Genomic DNA, 19,120 nt, shown 5'->3' on the forward strand with positions numbered 1-19,120 from the left:
CAGCTATCAGTTTACAGCATTATGTTCAGATGAAGATCTTAAGAGTTCGATTTGTACAAGTTCCACAAAAGAAATGTAGGAAAACTGGGTAGCAGCATAAATACTTCAAGGTATCCCCTGATCTGTATGTTTGATTTGAGGGTTTTGTATTCATATTCCCAGTTTTAAAAAAAATAAAGTTTCTACAAAAATAGAAAGCCTTGTCAGAAGCATATCAATCAGACTAGTATTAAAAAAAAAAAAAAAGTGTAATGCTTGGGAATCCACTGCAATCCCTTTCCAACAGGAATATTTTTCTACTGCCAGCAATGCGAAGTAGAAGTTTTCCAGAATCAGAAAAGAAAACAGACCATGACAATTTAAATGAGTTTGAGGGGTTTTTGGTCAAGATTCAACTAACTCCTATACCTTAAAAAAAAAAATACTCAAATATGCCAAAAAGAAACAAAACAATGGCATTTTCAGCACCAAAGCATATTTGTGCAATAAATACAGAATAAGATCTCAATCATTCATAAATGAGGCAAATGGGGGGGAAATTGCCAATACCCCCTCCAAATTTTTTTTAATAATTATGCAGAAATATGAAGTAAACAAGAAAAAAGCATTTAAGTGTTGGCATTTTTTTTCCCAGTGACACTGAATAAGACCTATAATACAGGAGTGCTATCAAGGCTTTTGCATCTTTTTTTCCAGATACATTTTCCTGTAGGTCTGAAACATCTCTTTTGAGTCTTTGATTGGAATGTGTAGAGCCTCACCATCTCCATCCAGGATCTGCATAGCTGTATCAAGTGGAATACTGTCCTCAGCTGAAAGACAGACAGAGAAGCAGGTTACAGCAAAAGTCTAAGTCTCAAATGATTCTACTCCTTATGCACGTGGTACATAATGCCACCCACTATCAAAAAGGATGCCAGAAACTTCCTTCCTAAAGCACCAGGTACCTCAGATTTAAATCAATCTCCAATGCATCTTTAAGCTCCAAATGGTCGTTGAGGTGTCTTCGTAAGACAGATTTCTAAAGAATATTAAGAAAGGTGTGAATGAAAAAGTGCGTTTATGAAACTAGGAGAGGAAACAAAAGGAAGGGCTAAAAGAATGGCAGACACCAATAGCCATGGACACGTTCAACAGCAATAAAAGATGTGAACACTGCAAAATGTATTGCTTGCATAAAGACCACAACACAGATAACTTGCCAGCAGAAGACTTGCACTCTGCTAAGAGGAGGATGGCAACAAGGTTACAGCATGCTGAATGCACCATTTTGCTTCCTGTTAGACCAGCAGGAAAACAAGACTATAGCTAGAAAGATACCTAAAGCAAAGAAACAAAGACAGAAAGGAGCAACCTCACCCAAGATTTACAAGGGATGAAACAACCAAGATCATGAGATGAAAGATGCCGATGGTGTAACTGTTGACTCCTAAAGGGTACAAAAAACCATCCCAAAAGTAATTTTCCAATCAAGAGAAACAAGCAGGTGTAGTAGTGGCACCACTTTTCCTCTGTGTGTCATACCAGTAATCCTGTCCAGACTACTGGGACACACAGGTCCCAGTACTTGTGAGCACAGGTGTATGTATGGACAGTGTCAGCTTACTGCGAAAATGAAATAAAATAAAACAAAACAAACAAAAAATTACTTTCTGTTTTTATAGTCTCACACTAGATTTTGTTACATCACTTCCTACATTTTAAAGTGGGAAAAGGCTAGCTTGGTCTTTCAAGGTCTTCAAGTACAAAACTGTACTTGAATCTTGTCACCAGTGCTACCTCCAATTCAACTGCACATATGTATACAGGAAAATTCCAACAATCTCCAACAGCATATTCTTATGGCAAAAGAAATCTCCACAAATCTTTGAAACCCATATGTCTACTCTACAGTACCCTTTTCAGCAGCAGAGCTAGTAAAGAATAAGTTAAAACACCTTATTAAGATTTGCTACTGTAAAGGAACACTTAAAGCCAAGCAAAGAGTATTTAACTTATATTTCAAAATGGATAATCAGAAGTCATTTCACCTGTAGAGATCTCTTCCAGCTTTTTTTGCTTCGCTGTATCACGTTTTAACCAATCTTCTTTTTTACTCTTGACACCTAAAGAAAAAACTTTAAAAATGTTTTTGAGGTTCCTAGATCACAAGTTTTGGTCTCTATTCAGCATCAGTTCTACCACACATACTAGCACATGCAAAAGGAAATTTCTTTGGGGTGTGAAAATGACTACGAGGGCCATTACGTAGAATTTGAGATTTGGTTTTATTTAAAATCAAATATAGCATTTGACACAAATATGCTTCAAAACACACCACATAAAATGTCAAAAGATTGGGGATAAGGAAGAAGAGGAGAAAAAAGGTAGCTTAAAGCAAAGATGGCAAAGGTTACAGAGACTGTGTGCAGGATATGTCTGGCTACTCAGTCAGATTTATACACAACCAAGTGAATGCTGAATAGAAATCATATCACCTTTGGTAACTATTTGCTTTCTACGAACAAGCCAAGCTATCTTCTACAAGTAGGTTAGAAAGCCTTCTCGTGAAGTTACTTGGAACGACCACGCTCTAAACTACTCTAACTTTATTCCGTAAAACTTAAGAAAAAGGAATAAAACATTAAATTGAAGGAAAAGTCAGTCTCATGCTCTTTTTCAGCTTAAGACACAGCTACAGTCTGTCAGAAAGCTAGCTAAGCTATTTCAACCTTCAGAGTCCCACATTTTCACTGTCTATAGTTTTGCGTAACATGAATTTAAAAAGGAGTGCGTACTTTTTACTTGCAAACTGATTTACTTGCAAATCAATAATCAAGATAGCATCATACCTGCCACAATGGCTTTCTCTGTCTCCAGGGAATTCTTTGCAGCTGAGCTTTCTTCATCAGTGGTTGGATTTCTGAACAGTATCTCTGGACACAGCTTGAATTCAAGTACTTCCAGTTTGCGTGATTTCTCAACTTCTAAGACAGAAGCATCTCTTTTCGCATCTGGACTGTTTTGTGACGCTTTGGGCTTTAGATGCCAGACAGGTCTGACAGGTGACGTCTCCAATTTTGTCAGATATATGCGTTCCTGTGCTGTACGTTTAAATGCAACTCTGTTAAGGTAGTGTTTTTTTGGTTCCTTTTGAAGATGCAATTTTAATCTATTATTTCTTCTATTTAAGTACAGCAGATTTTTATCAGGAAACATTTTCTCAGAGCACTTGTCTTTGTTTTGACCATCCAGACGTCTCTCTTTGTTAGAAAAGTAGGTTTTAGAGATGGTAGAAGATTGAGCTCTTTTTCTCTGTAGTTTAAGCACAGAGCGATCTGCTAATGAACTCTTTGGTTTCCAGCCATTTTCTCCATTCAATTTTTTAGCTTTGTCGGTATTTATCATGCAATTATGTGAAAGCTGCTTGGAATTCTTTGCTTCAGATTGTTTAAGTCTTTCCTCTTCCACCTTTGTTTTCTTAGGGTCTCTCTTCCCAATCATATTTTCCTTCCTCTTCCGTTTGTACAACTGCTCTTGTGAAGAATGAACTTTCATAGATTTATGCTGAGAATATTTTTGGTTTCTTGACTTTAAGTCTACAGTGCCAAAATTTGGGAACTTTATAGCATCAGCACAATAACCTTTCAGCTTTTTATGTTCTACTTCTGATGATAACTTGGCTTTCTCTTTGATGTTAATTCCTGCACCTTGCCCAAGGATCTCCTTTTGTTTCCTACAGTTCTGTTCTTCACCTGAGTTCTCTTCACCAGTTTTAATTTTTTGTCGTTGATTGACTTTAGTGTGCTTAATTTCAACAGTTCCTGACCTTCTACATTTGTGAATGTCTCTCTTGGATTTCACGGCCAAACCTGTTTTGGTTTTATCTTTTGAAAAGGACTCCATTTTGAAAACTCTCTTCTTCTTTTCGGATAACTTTGTCATGTTGTCTGCATCTGTATGACCAGCTTTCTCTGACAATTCTTCTGAGACTGTCTGATGTTCTTTTTTGTCAGAATGAAATTCTTTGCCAAACAATGGACTTCCTCTGTCGACTTGTATCTCTTCCTTCCAACTGCTCCTTTTAGATTTATCAACATCCTGGTTTTCAGAGGAATTAAGTGGTCCTATTTTTTCCTGTTGTGTTGTAAGTGGTTTGCATTCATTATTCACCTTTGGCCTAGCTTTTTTGTTCATTACAGAGGTGTATTTGCAACTATCTTTTTTATTTTTACTAATGCTGCTTGACATTTTTTCAGAAATTGGCAGGTTTTCCATTGCACAGTTGTTCTTCACTACGACATCAGATTCACTGCTGTTTTTTTGTTTCTCTGCAGAGCTCGTATTTTCAGCTTCTGAAAGCTGATCACCATTTTTCTCTGAACCGGAAGTTACAAATTCACAGGGGCACTGTGGTGTTAAACATGCTCCAGATAGCCAGCCCATTAAAGAACAGTATTTATTATTTTTTTGTGGGGGGGTGGAGGTTTTGGGGTTTTTTTTTTCTTTCTCACATAGGCTCTGACTAGGCCGAACACTGCCTTCAAGGTTCTCCTTCTCAGCTGAAGCCTCTTCTGACTGTTGACTCGCTACCCTCTTGCTGTCACTGGAGGAACACCAGTTGTGTTCAGGCAACAGTTCTTGCATCTGATCAGAGCTTAACACTGCAATTTTTATGTGATCTACTGGGTCCTTCAAGCTAGTGTTCTTGTCACAAATTTGAGTCTCTTTTTCAGGTTGATTCTCCATCCGCTCAGCCACAGAATCATTTTGAACTCGTTCTTTTGTTAGCATATCAGCACCTTCAATGCCATATGGAAACTCTTTCACTAGTTCAGACAGCTGATTGTTTAGGCATTTAATAGGTTCTGCTCCCAAAAGGTTCATCTCTTTTTCTGTGTTACTTTTACTGGACATGTAATTTTCTTTTCTGTTGTCTCTTGGAACAGTGAACACATTTGTTTCAGTGGTGAGACCGATTGAAAGATCTAGTGAATTTTGAGCTAACTCCTGGTTTATACTAGCAAGAATTTCCAAATCATTTTCAGGATGCTTGAAAGATTCATTGAATGACATTATTTGTTCTGAGGCAGAAATTGTTTTAAGAGGATCGCCACTGCTTTCCTTCTCCAAATGACTAGTTGTGATACCATCCAAAATCTTACCTTCTTTACTCATGCAGCTTGATGATTCTTCCAACATCTTTTGCAGCAGGTTGTCTCTTCGGCGAGTGTTACTGCTCAGCTCAGCAGTATCCAAGTCCTGCCGTTGCTCCTTTTGCCTTGGATCAGATGCATTTCCTTCTGATGAGGTATCATTTAATGCATGTGTTTCAGGGACTGACCTGAATATACTTGCTATTTGTGGATTATAAAATGTATCACCTTCAACAAGAGAACACACACTAGAAATACAGAACATCTGTTCTTCCAACACAGCTGTGGATTTATCTCCTGTCTCTAACACAGCTTGCTTGTCTTTATGGTCTCTTACACCTTCTTGAAAGACTTGACTAGAAAAATTTATGCCCAATTTAGAAAGAGAAGGCTTGTTTTGTAATCCAAGCTGCAGGTTTTCTCGGGTATCTTGTGCTGATTGATTAACTTTCCTTCGGTTTTCATCATATGAATCATTTGCACTCACACTGTTTTTTACTATTCTATTTCCATCAGCTAATTTGGTCTGTTGCAATTGTGAGTCCACTTTCTGTACCAGAACACAATCACTGGGTGACAACTGAGCAGTTTCTATTGTTCCTTTTTCGGTATTTACCACACTTAAACCATTTTTCTCCTCTTCTTGCAAGCTACATGTGCTTCCTGAGTCAATCACTGGATAGGTTTTACCTGCAGATGTTGGACATTTGTCTACCTGTTCACTCTGTGTTCTCTGTTCAGAAAGTACTAAAGGAGAGACAACTGCAACTTGCAGTTCAAAACTTTTTATCAAATTGCAATTCAATGTATCAAGTTTTTGTCCTACAGAAGCAGTTGTTACAGGCAAAACTGCTTCATCTGTACTAACCTGAAGGTTATTTTGTTCTCTATTTTTTGTGTTTTGGCTGTAAGGTGAAATCTGATTTGCTGTGGGGCTTTCATTTGACTGGCTATTTTGCACACTTACAGATTCCAACGGATGCTTTCTCCACAAACCCAGGCATGCAGTTAGCTCTTCCACAGAGTAACTACAATTGCTCTGTTTGAAAGAGGTATTTTCAGTACAAGGTGTTTTTTTCTGAGCTACATCAGTCTGGAATTTAGCTTCACCAGATTCGATTGTTTCTGATACAGGAGAGTTTGTGTGAACCATAAATGCCTGGTCACCTTTCAAACTTTCTACATTCTTCTCACTAGTGTCTTTTAGCAAGCTTCCACCCGAGACAGATGTATCTAGCAGTGGTTTTTCACCACACAGGAGACTAGTTAGTATTTTATCAGCAGTAGCACCAGCTGTCTTCTCTTTCAGTATATTTGTGCTGCTCAATACAAACTGAAGAAACGATGAGTTCTTGGCATTGGCTGGCACGTTCTTTGACGCAATTTTGATGGAGCTATCCACTTGATTAAAACTTGAAGCATTATTCAAGGATGTCACAATTTTTTGAGAAGAGGCCAAGGCATATGCATCGCTTTGTTCTGAGATGGGAGTGCTCTGAGGATTATTTAATTGAGCTGGGAGTTTGCTCTGAGAGGGAATAGGAGCACAGCTTGATGAAGGGCTTCCCTGCTCCACCTGAGGGTTACTTTGAGTCACCTCTAATCCTCTGTTATCAGCATTGGCTATGTTTTTGTTATTTCTTTCTTCAGGTAAAGAATTAATTATTTGACTCTCTGTCATCGCTGTTTCAGATGGCGAAGGTGGTACATTTTGGCTGGGCACCCACGGAAGACAATTAGCAAGAGTACTTTGATAACTTGGAGGAAGTGGGGGGGTACTTTTGTCATGTCCTGAAGCTGCTAAGAGTTTTCTTCTATGATGATGTATCCTTTCAAGCAGGACACATTTTTTTTTAATAGCAAGCAGCCTTTGAGCTTCCCAAGCTAGTGTGTCCTTTGTAATTGTTCTTCTATCTGCTGCTGCTGAAGAAATCTGAGAATTAACAGGTCCATTCATTAAACTACTAGTCTGGCTTTCCTGAACCGAAGCAGGATCACTCAGTGGCTTTGAAGCAGCCATTGAAGAAAGAGTTTCCATTTCTTGCACAATATCATACAGTTCTTTGGGAATACCAGGGGACGGCACAGACGTTTCATTAAAAGGCTGATTTGCTGCCACATTTCCACTTGAATTACAGGCATTCCTAACTGATTGACTGACTTCTCCAGATTGCTGTTTCTGACAGTGTTGTTGAACACTGTTAAAACCAGAAGCATTTTTTGGATCTGATGGGTGCCTCTGTTGGCTAAGGGTGTATCCACTAGGCACATTTTGAACTGCCTGTGGTATCCCTATTGAAGACTGTGCTGCACCTCTTGAATCACAGTTGGGAGGCAACAAAGATGGCGCAGAACATGCGCTAGGAGCTTCAGACTCCACCTGACTCGGTCCATACTGTAGCAGCTGTACATTTGCTGCAGTATTATGATTCAGTGAGTGTAAAACTTTAAATTGAGTGTTGGGATGATATACCTGGGTTTGGACATGTTGCCCAGAGGTACCAACAGACACAGAATTATTCTGGGAATGAATGTTACTTTGATATAATATTGTAGTTCTCATAGAATTTTGCTGCGGTATTTGCGGCTGCGCAGTGTAACTGTTTGTGGTGACATACTGGGGTTCCCAAAGTACATTCCTCCCATGATTTCCAGCATTCATTTGAGAAGACAGGGGAGGTAACTTTCTAAGGGAATAAGTGGAGGTATTAGAGTTTGGCCAAGAAGTCTGAGTGATCGCTGCCCGCAAACGCGATGTCTGATTGGGAGGTTTCGGAATTATTGGTACGTAAGATGGTGGATGTCTATCAACTGAGTATTTCGAGACAAAAATATCATTACCAGTTACAGATGCTCCTGGTATGGCCTGATCTGAAGTTCTGAACCCTTCAGCACTTACAAGAGGGAAGGTAACAGTGCTAGTTGGCAGATACATCATTTGGTTATTTCCAGCATAAGTGCATGAAGTTTTAGAGGAACAGGCATTTGTCTGAGGAAAAGTATGTGCATTAGAGAACACCTGAGTGTAACATGCTTCTTCACTTTGCAGGTTCTTCTTTGCATCAGCATTCTGGAGTGGTCTTGCATTCCAGTCCATCTTTTCTTGATTTCTTTTTCTTCAGCCAAAACCCAAAATGCTAAAAAAATAATAAAAATCAAACCTTAATCTTTTGATCAAAACTTATTTCACTTACCAAGAAGTGATTTGCAATGCATTATGAACAGAACCATTGAACTTAAATTGCTAGGTAGAACAGCAACTCCACTGGCACATCCCATGGACAAGTTGCATAAATTATTTCCCAAAACACAGTTAAGGTACAAAAAGACAGAGCAACAAGTAACAATTCTATTGACTAATGAATAAGAAAATTCCCACGTTATTCTTCTAATTCTATTGTCATCCAACTTTTTAATTTAACGATATATTGCTGTACTTACCTTCTCATCCAAAAAACAATGGAAAAAACCCAGTGTATTTGTATAATGATACAATAAGCAATGCTTAAGAGCTGAGCATAAGAATCACCTACAGAACATAATAAATGTCAGAGTTTTCATATAAGATGACTGGACTTCTATTATAACTTCAAATACAACAAAAGGAAGGAGAAAATTATTATGAGAGATCTTTACTGAACCCAAATTAATGTGCCCCCCTTGTTTTTATTTTACCTGTCATTTGCTCTTGCCTAACACTGTGGGCCGTTACTAATTCTTGAGAAACATCAGTCTGTGACTCTAATTAACAGCGCATGTAGCTACAAGCAAACCACCTCTAATTCTGTATGGTAGCATTAACTTACTCAGCACGAAGCATGGAGATGACATCATCACCTCTGCTATTGCAGTAAGTGCACCTCTAGGAGGTACAAAGTCACATATCTCTAGCTCCTCGTGTTGTATTCCAGAATTCACACTGTTTACCAACAAGCCCAACTGGGTGAGCATATTACTTCCGAATAACCTCTGGGAAGTTGTTAGAGACAACATCTTTGAAATCAAACACTATTTTCTTCAAAAATGGAAAAGTGCAAAAAACCTAAGACAATCTACAAGCATGAATGCAGTTTGCATCTTGGTAAGTTCCTTTCAGTATGGTCAAACTCACCTAGGACAGAACAAACACCTCACTTTCAAAGATTCAAAGGCAGCTCTATCTTCCTTCACTCTCTCTTTTACTTTCTCTGCTCTCAAAGGACACCAATATCAAAATAAAACAGGACAACAAAGTCACATATGAAATTCGTAAAAGTCATCAACAATACTATTAAGGCAATACTTACAGCAATGCAGGAAACTTCGGTGAGAAAACAGACTTTTGCATCCAAGCTAAAGATTTCAGACTGCCAATGTTACACTGGGTATTTTCTGAAAAATAATCAGGGGATAAAATAAACATGTTCTTGAATTAGATAACTGCTGAAGAAATTTAAGACATTTATACGCTACAGAAACACGACTGAGATATGAAAACAAGACTAAGATGCCAACTAGTAGTAACTGTAAAATCCTTGCTATACAGAGAACCTTTGACTACATGCAAAGCACAACTTAGTCAGGAGTCAAATCCAATTCTTGTCACTCTCAACACCATAAAAGTGAGGAGAACTGACTTGTGGAAATCAGACTCCACAACTTTGAAAGTTGTAAAGTAGGTATGTTTGTTCAGCGCTGGGCAACACGGGGGGGTGTCCCACCAAATTGCGTGCGCCTATCGCGGCAGTCCACCTTGCATTTATGCAGCAAAATGTTACATAATCATAAATGCCTATACATATTCATAACCTTTCCCTGAAAAGGCAGTCTTTATTCTAATGAGTTCCAAGAGATCATTTCCATAGTCTCCACCTTTAACTTCTCCCAGCTGCGCACACACAGTTCCTCCTGGTGGTCGTGGGCCGGGGTCTTGAGGATGAAGGCCGTATGTTGTCTTCACCCTTTTCACTTTTTCTCCAAAACCGGCTCACTGCGGTTCCTTTAGCAAGATCAGCCATTACTGTTCTACTTTCTCAGCAAGTTCCTTCTGTTAGTTCCTGTTTAAACATCTACACAATGGCCAAGGTTGTAGATATATGGCTTAAGCTAAGCAATCGTTTCCTGTTTAAGCATCTTACACAATGGCCAAAGTTATAGACATATGGCTTAAACTAAACAATGGTTCTGCTATCAACTCTATCAGTAGCATTTTAGTTCATCATCATTATTAGATGGATTAAGAAAATTATGTTTCAAACTGTGATCACAAACTTAATTTTTTTTATAACTTTAATACAACAAAATATGCTACTTTAAAAAGTGGCATTTTGCAGAAAGCACTTGTCTTGGGAAGAACATTTGAGAAGATCAGTATCAGTACAAGAGTCAAAGACAAAGAGAAGCCTATTCCTCGCACATGCCTGTTTCACTCCTTCACCTGCTACTTTCTCACCTTGACCACATATGGTTTTAGCCTCAGCAGGCAACAAAGAACCACCAGCTGCTCACTCAACCCCCACAGCTGTGAGGGAAAATTCGAAGAAAAAGGCAAAACTCGTGTGTTGAGGTGAAGGCAGTTTAACAGAACAGCAAAGGAAAGAGAAAACCACCACTGCAGACAGAGGAACGTACAAATGCAGTTACGGTACCACGGCTCACCAACTGGACCCAGGAAGCCCCAGCTGGCTCCAAGCAGTGTCTTCCTGCCCCCTCCCCAGCCAGCTGCCCCCTATAGATTCGAATGGCTCCCATGGTATGGAATACCTGTGTTCCTTGCCAGATCCTTAGCGAAATTAACCCCATCCCTGCCAGAACCAGGACACCACAAGTCTCAGAAACCATCCACAACTACTACACAGGCAACTGCCAGTTCTTCACTGATGGCGCACAGAAAGGGAATGGAGAGATACCCCCATTGAACATAGGAGTAACAGCACAGGCCTTCAACAAATCTATCCTGCCACTATAACACCTACACCTAGACTTCTCTATCAGACAGTTTTAGGCACATCTCTGGCCTCTGTCTTATGTAATGTCCCTGAATCACTCTGTGGAGACACCTCATGTTTACTTCAGAGAGATTTGAGGGGAATTTGGGCCATCTATATAAAGACCACTAAGCTCAACTGTTATGAGTTTCTAATCTAGGGAAAAATACATCAAAAAAAAAATACATACAAACAGTGGAAAGCTATGTTTCTTCCAGTTTTCTAATATCCTTAACCTACATAAACACCTAAATTCATTTCTCATAGGGAAGACCTCAATTTTTATTGGCAATGTTTGTTATTGATTACTCCTTTGAAGCCCTCCTCTAGGAAAACACATACAGAGGAAAAGAAATGAAGCCTAAAACCCAGAAAATAAGTGTTACAGGCTTTTGATCTATTGGATTGGGTAAGACATTCCAGCAAAGATTTAATACTTCATTCACTGAAGTCTGTAATTTTACATTAAAGTCTGTACACCTGCACATTGCAGCCAGAAAACACCTGAACAGGGCAAACACAGGGAGAGCATAAGACTCAGCAAAGTTGTTTGACTTGTGACAGGCAAACCAAGATCACAGTAACAGCTGACTCCTAGAAGGTATAGAAAGCACACCCAAAACCAGCTCAATGTCACCAGTCAAGAGGATAGCAGAATATGGAGTAAAGACTCAGGAGGTTACATCCCTTACCTTACAAGTTGTTGGAAGAGCAAATTAACAGAAATGCAGCAGGAAGCTGCAGAACCATGGTGTGGGAACTACTGTGCTAAGACTAGACATTAACTGGCCAACCCTTTGCAAACACTTACCATTTCTGCAGAGAACAGCTCAGCAGTAACCAAACTGCTAATTTAGCATTAATGTATTTAGCATTAATGTATTTAGCCTTTTGGTTAAACGGCAAACACAGCAAGACAGCAGGTAAGACACCTGCATGATGATCATCAGGTAAACTACTCACTTGTCAATCAGTTTCTATGATTCACTAGGGAACATGGACAACCAGTTCAAATGGAATGAGCAAATGCAGAAGGCAATAGCTTGCTGAAATTAAAGGGTAGAAAAAGATAGCTCACCAACTGTGGGCTAAGACCAGCAGCAGAGGATCACAACATTGATTTTTCAGGTGGTGGGGATCTTCAAGTTATGGAGGGAAACGTCCTTCTCCAGGCTATGCAGGATCGGTGTTCCTGCAGCCCCCACGCCATAAGCATGGTCTCTTAAGGGCCAATAGGATCTTGTGGACCATAACAGGCTAGGAGAACTTATTCTGGGGTTGCTCCTATAGTCAACCCCTGAAAAATGGGCAGGATAGCTATACCTGGTAAGGTCAGAATGCAAGTGTGCATTCTGTATGTGCGCATGTGCCAAAGACTAGTTTAGCTGCCCAAAATTGATCAAGTCTAAAGGGAAGATGGTAATCAACCACCAACTGATAGTGTTGAAGAGGAATACAATCATCACCTGGATTAAACAGTAACTGGAGAAGTTCAAAGACACTTTTGAAACAAAAAAGAATTAAACAGAAGTATAAAAGAAGTGTGACATTTTTAACAAGAGGGAAACATCTTGGGAGAGGAAACAGCAGTAGTCAAGATGTGTGACACTGCCCAAAGTCACCGTGCCAACATCACAACCTCTACCTGTGCCAGACAGAGCACTCTTCATCAGATTCTGTAAAGAGCCCTGCCTGTACCCAGCTACAAGACTGACTGTGCAGAGCGCAACAAGTAGGGACGCACACCTCAGCTGTGCGCATGCGAACTCAAGGGATACCTCCTCACCAGCATGGGATCAGGAGGTTATAGGTAAAGTAAATGCTCACATAAAACTGGAGCAACCTGCAAGAAGAGGGCTTGTGCTTGTAACCTATACATCAGGGTTACAAGGTGGAGAGGGATGCATGTCACAGGAGAGATTAGAACTTCCCGAGATAAAAAAAAGGGTGCTTTGAAACAGTGGGTGCTTCCAGGAACTGTAGATGCTTAACATCTTTTCAAGTGTCGCATTCTGTGGTTTATTTGTTATATTACCAATTTTCCTTCTGAAGATACAGTTGAGTGACTGCTAGTTAATTACATGTTCTCAATAAACTGCTTCATTCTTGAATAAACTACATTAACAGAATAGTTCTCTACCACATAGTTTTCCATAACCACACACTACTGTATTTGTGCAGTTTTTTTATTGCAATTGTATACTGTAGTGTTTTGGCTATTAAAAAAAACACACTATAATGCTTGCACAGTCATGGTCTCTATCCTCCACTAGGTAACACCGCACACATTTGCTCCTGCTAACAGACTGACCTTAAGTATGATTAGTAGAAAGAAGTACACAATATTCACCTGGAGATTAGTAACCCAAAAGTACCATGAGGAAGTAAACAGTCACGGGAGATAAAAGGAATGATGACAAATAAGGAGTATTTGATTGGGTGACCCATGTAACACTGGGACCAGGAGACTAGTAATATAAATTCAGGACATCAAAGTCAACTCTGTGGAAGATTCTTTGATCACTCTGGAGAAAGAGCCACCAGCAGACCTCAGTGCTTTTCTAAAGCATTGACGTTTACTTCATCCAGGTCCACTGATGAGGAGGAATCTAGCATTCTACCCTGATTTGAACTGTTGTCAGCAAAACCTCTTATCTACCAGTGTGACAGCCAATATAGGGCTGGCCTCCCCCCAGCTACCTATCAGGATAGCTCCATGGGAGCAGCTCGACTCCTCTGATGTAACTGTAGCAGGGCTTGCGGTAGGCTGACCTCAGCCAGCAGCCAAGGACTCATGCAGCCACTCACTCACCCCAAGCAGGACAGGAGAGGAAACTGGAAGAACAAAGAAGTGAGAAAACTCAAGGGTTGAGATAAAGGTAGTTTGAGGTAAAGGAAAGGGGAGGTCAGGGGTGGAAACAAGCAACACAAAGGAAATCACTCACCACCTCCCACAAGCAGACCGATGCCCAGCTAGTCTCTGAGCAAGAGCCACCTTGGAAGCCAAATTCCCCTTCTTCCTCCACCTGTTTTTATTAGTGAGCATGGGGTTATCCTGTATGGAATATCCCCTTTTGCCAGCCTGAGTCACTTGTCCTGGCTGTGTCCCCTCCCAGCCTCTTGCCCACTCTCACCCCACTTGCTGGGGGGACAGAGTGGGAAAGAAGAGGACTTGACACTGTGCAAGCATTGCTCAGCAGTCGCCAATACACTGGTGAGTTAACAACACTGTTTTAGCCAGATATTAAACACTTGTTTTAAGCAAGATAATGCACCTAATCATTACTGCATAGAGTTAATTATAGTGATTAAGGAAGAGACATCAGCAATTGCCCTGATACTTTACCATCATCCAGATCCGTGCTTTAGCTGGGGAGCCCCATCACAGCGAAGGATCAGAGAACCACTCCCAGAAACTGGGAAGTCCTACACAGTCTGTCCACTCATAGATGACGTCTCAGTCTTTGCTGTGAGAGGGTCCTGCTCATATACAGTTTAACAAACAAATCTGTATGTCAAAATACATGGAAACATCTGGTGGATTGGCTTGCCTCACTCAGGCACATCCCGGATCTGGCCAGGATCCCGGGCGTGTCCAAGGAGTTTGTTTCCTGGCTTTGGTTTAAAAGTTTCTACTCCTATCTTCTACTGTTTCCAGGGGTTGTCGCCACGGTCATATTTCATGCTGATATGATGCTGGTCAGGAGGTTCAGTCAGGAGTAAACTTGTAGGTTCATTCAGAAGTCAACTTTGGTGCAAGGCCTATGGTTTAGGCCTTTTTATGTCAATTGGTCCTTTGACTCGTGAGTTAAGATCATGACTCCTTTGGAAGAGCCCAATACATTCGCTCTACACATTTGATACGATACCATATATAACAATTACATAAGATAATAATAATGATGATAACTAACAATATTACAAGAGGATGTATCAGAAAATTCAACGCTTTGGTAGCAGATGGTGAATACCCAGTAAAGATGTCCCACCAATGGTGCGCAGTCTCTTTTTTTCACCTGGCTAGCTAATGACATTAGTTGATTCTTTGTGACTACAGTCTGTATCATAGAGTCTGAAAGAGTTTTATTTCATCATTCCAGGTGTCGTCACAAATGTTCTGATGGCTCCATGATGGTTTTCAATGGAGTCAGGGATAAGATAATTGCACCAAGATCTAAACTTTGGGGGTGTCAATACATGTTTAGTTGTTCTTCAAGCACCAAAAGAAAGGTATACATCTGCCCATGTCAAATGAGATAGGATACATTTCTAAAGCACCCTGGAAATGGAGTAGTTTAATTATACATTCTTGTAATATTTTGATCATCTGTTACTATACAAAGATGCTTAGCACCAACTTCTACAAATATATCTAAGCTTTTAGGCAAGATTGTCCATTACATAGATTCCCTAAATGTCCCAATAAACATGGTTCATATAGCGGTGAGCTTTGTCCATACGATACACCATTTGTTGTGGACATACACAAATGTAATTTATGGGTTTGAATTCTGGAGTCAATATAGTCTCCCTCCAAATGGGGCAGCCAATATTCTGGCTCACAGGGTGGGTTTTGTCTGAAAATCACAGGCAATACTAGAAATTTACACGACTTCCAGGTTGTTCACCTTATAGTGAACTATTTGACCAGCACAGAATAAATCTGTCTGTGGTGATAATTTGACCCAGTGGGTTTGAGGAATGCATTTCTTGAAGATGTTTCTCCATAACAGCTCATTATTAGCCATTAAGTCGCTCTGAGCTTTGTTTCATTGCATATTGATATATAAAGTCTGCAACGCACACATTGTCCAATTCATAAGCTGACTAATGTCGTTATCAACATGCCACTGATTAATGTGAGTCCTATTAAATAATGTTAAGAATTCCTTGTCATATTTTAGTGATCAAATTTGTCGGGTTAAAGTAGTTGGAAGTCATTGAGCCTGCAATGTGTCCCTTCCGACGCACCATAGCCGGCATTCTTTAATTTGTTGGTTAAGACTTAAGTGTCAACAGAACTTAAAACTCCCATTCCCACCCCAGTTCCTCCTAACAGGCTATCATACCATGCCCTTTTCCCCCTCTACCCTCATGTAGATGGAAAAGAAGTATGGACAGATATGTAGGAAATAGTGCAAAGAACTAAAGTAACAGTATTTCAGGTTGATGCCCATAGCAACATTGATACTCTAGAGTGACTTTATAACTCTGTTGCAGATAACCGAGCAAAGCTTTCCCAAGCTGGATTGAAATTCCCTCAGAAGGAGGATCAGGAAGGCTTGGCGAAATGCACCAAAAGTGTGGGCATCTTGGAGAAAGAGCCACTTACAGGTGGACTCAAAAGCATGGCATAATAATGTCACTTGATATGATCAAAACTATAATTGCCCAATGCCCTGTGTGCCAGTATACTCACAAACACCTGGTGCCTAATATTGTGACAGGACAATTGGGAAGGGGAAAATTGCCAGGAGCAGTTCTCCGATCCTTCCCTGTGACAGGGCTCTCCAGCTGAAGCACGGATCTGGATGACGGCAATTGCTGATGTATCTTCCTTAATCACTATAGTTAACTCTATGTAACAATGATTAGGTGCATTATCTTGCTTATTCTTTATGCTGCTTTAAACTACAGTAAAATAAACTTATCTTTTTAACTTAGTGTCTGTGTCCTTTCTGTTGACCCTGTCAATTAGCAAAACACCGCCAAGCAGTATCACTTCACTGTTAGCAGACGAGCCTGAGGCCCTACTTGGTATGGATCACCTCCTCACAGGTGTCTACACATTCGGGATCCCCAAGGTCCTGGGTGACGAGCGCACAGGCTTAAGGTCCAAATTCCCAGTCAGACACACACATCTTGATAGTCAAATTCAGAGTCTTATTTGACAGGAAAAAAAAATAATACAGAAACATGAATGTACAAGCATATCCAGTTTGCTACAGGGGTCCTTAAAAATCATTGCTGGTAAAACAGCATTTCTACTATGAACAAAGCAGCTTATCATTAGTCAGTTCTTTGTCAATTCCATCAAATTCCATCAAACAGCGGCTCTATCCCCAGGAATTCCTCTGGCAAAGCGGTCCCCCAGAACCCAGGAGGTTATCCAATTCCTATCTAAAGAAACAGCAAAAGGTAAGTGACTAAAGTCAGACATCTCTGAGTGTTAGGAAGCGAGAAAGAAAGTGAGAGAGAGAATGCGAGGGAGACAGCTTCACTTTCTCATATGAGTAAAGTGAGGAGAATTTGTACCTGTCCTTAAGTTTGGGATGAGTGGAGTCAAGCTCTCTGGTGTGGGATTTGGACACACCTGCTCTGCTTCCACCCTTCTTTTCTTCTCCTTCTCTCTATCTCTCCGTCTATCTCTCTTTTACTCTGTGGAGACATGCGGTGGTGCAACTCCCTCTGGCTTTGGCCACTCAGTGCTTGGTGCAATTCCCCATCCCTGAGCCACATACCAACCTAGAAGTCAGGCATGAATGTACCACACACCAACCACGTACCACAAGCTAAATGAAATGAAACTATTTTATACCAATTTTTCCAGGCTGGAAAACCACAATAACAACTGTTATAAAATAACCAAACCAAATTGAGATTACTGGTATAATTTCACCTTTAACAAACCTATAATTGTCTTTTTTACTTGAGGCCATAAAAATACAGATCTACTATTCGATTTTACAATTGGCATATGCAATATATGGAACATGGGCACAACGGCATGGCCATGGATCCATGCTCATATAGGCTATAATGGATACACACCAAATATTTACCCTGCTGAATCTCTAAATTTGTCTGTAGTAGTGTTACACGATAATTTTGCTCTCCATAAATGAAAAATGGATCATAAAAGATGAAGATAAGGATTGGCAAATCCCATCTCTAAAAGGAACAATTGGAGACACCATTTCAACAGGATGCCAAATTGAAAACCGTGCTGAGTGTACAACAGCTTCACACATTACTGTAGAATATGCTGAAAACAAACCTCAACATGATTTTGACCATGCACATGCTTGTCCTTAAGAACATGAATGTTGATATACCTCTACTATATTCCACTCAGTACTGATAACGTGCTTCTGAGTCAACTTTGAATTTGGTTCCAGTTTGGAATTTCGATTCAGAATCAAAATTCAACAGCCATCTTTTCCAATTTGGCCTCCTACTAAACTCTCTCCTCACATTTATAAATGCAGGCCCCTACATAATTAAAAATACAGGGCATCAGCGAGTTCTCTTTAACCCCAGTTGGTCCCTAAAAAGAGTGAAACTTATGTTGCACATTAACATGTCAGCAATTAGACCAGACTGTTCTAGATTTCTGGGAGCTGCTCATTCGGGCTGGCTAGCATGGTTATATGGATGACCTTTTAACAATAAACAATCCCCACACATATGATGGGATACCACTGGGTTATTGGGAACAGGATTAGGAGTACCAAATAGCATAGACACTGAAGTCCTAATGAACAAATTAAGTGCTACTACCGATAACCTAACCAAATTGGAATGGCCACTAAGATCATCTTTATCAGCCTTGTGAGCAAGTCAATGGCTCCTAGAAGACAGTTTACCTCATTGGGAATGAACTGAAGAAACTGATCATCAATTAATTGTAAGAGCTCTTGGAACAACCCAACGTAGTACCTCTCTTGCCTTGAGTTGCATCCAAGCACAATCATGGATGCAGTCTATAGCAGCAGCCATTATTAGAGAAGGAGGAACTGTACCCACTGGGGTTCGTAAATTGATTTGGGACTGTGATGGAAAGAGAGTGAGAGACTTCACTGTAAGGTTCAAACTAGCAATTCAGTTGAACTTCACTCACAGGTCCAATATGCCATTATTGCAGGTTTTATGGATATAACGGAGGAATGCACTATTGCAATTAAAAAAGCAATTCACAGGATACACTATTACAACCTACAAGTGATTACCGGAATGTAGAAACACAAACCACAAGCGTGCTAAACATTAATACTTTAAAAAAAGTGCACTAATCACCAT

At 40.1% G+C, this 19,120-nt stretch overlaps 1 protein-coding gene across 1 annotated transcript; it reads right to left on the reverse strand.

Moving 5' to 3' along the window:
* Positions 1–645: 645 nt before the first annotated feature.
* KIAA1551 (KIAA1551 ortholog) lies at positions 646–8,232 on the reverse strand. The gene is made up of 3 exons (XM_009883628.1): positions 2,832–8,232; positions 2,031–2,105; positions 646–812 (listed from the first exon to the last, which is right to left on the reverse strand). Exons 1-3 carry the CDS (start codon positions 8,230–8,232, stop codon positions 670–672), a joined length of 5,619 nt encoding a protein of 1,872 aa, XP_009881930.1. The 3' UTR covers positions 646–669.
* Between the last annotated feature and the right edge of the window lie 10,888 nt (positions 8,233–19,120).

This window comes from Charadrius vociferus, unplaced genomic scaffold, assembly GCF_000708025.1.
Source record: "Charadrius vociferus isolate BGI_N301 unplaced genomic scaffold, ASM70802v2 scaffold304, whole genome shotgun sequence".
Lineage (NCBI taxonomy): Eukaryota > Metazoa > Chordata > Aves > Charadriiformes > Charadriidae > Charadrius > Charadrius vociferus.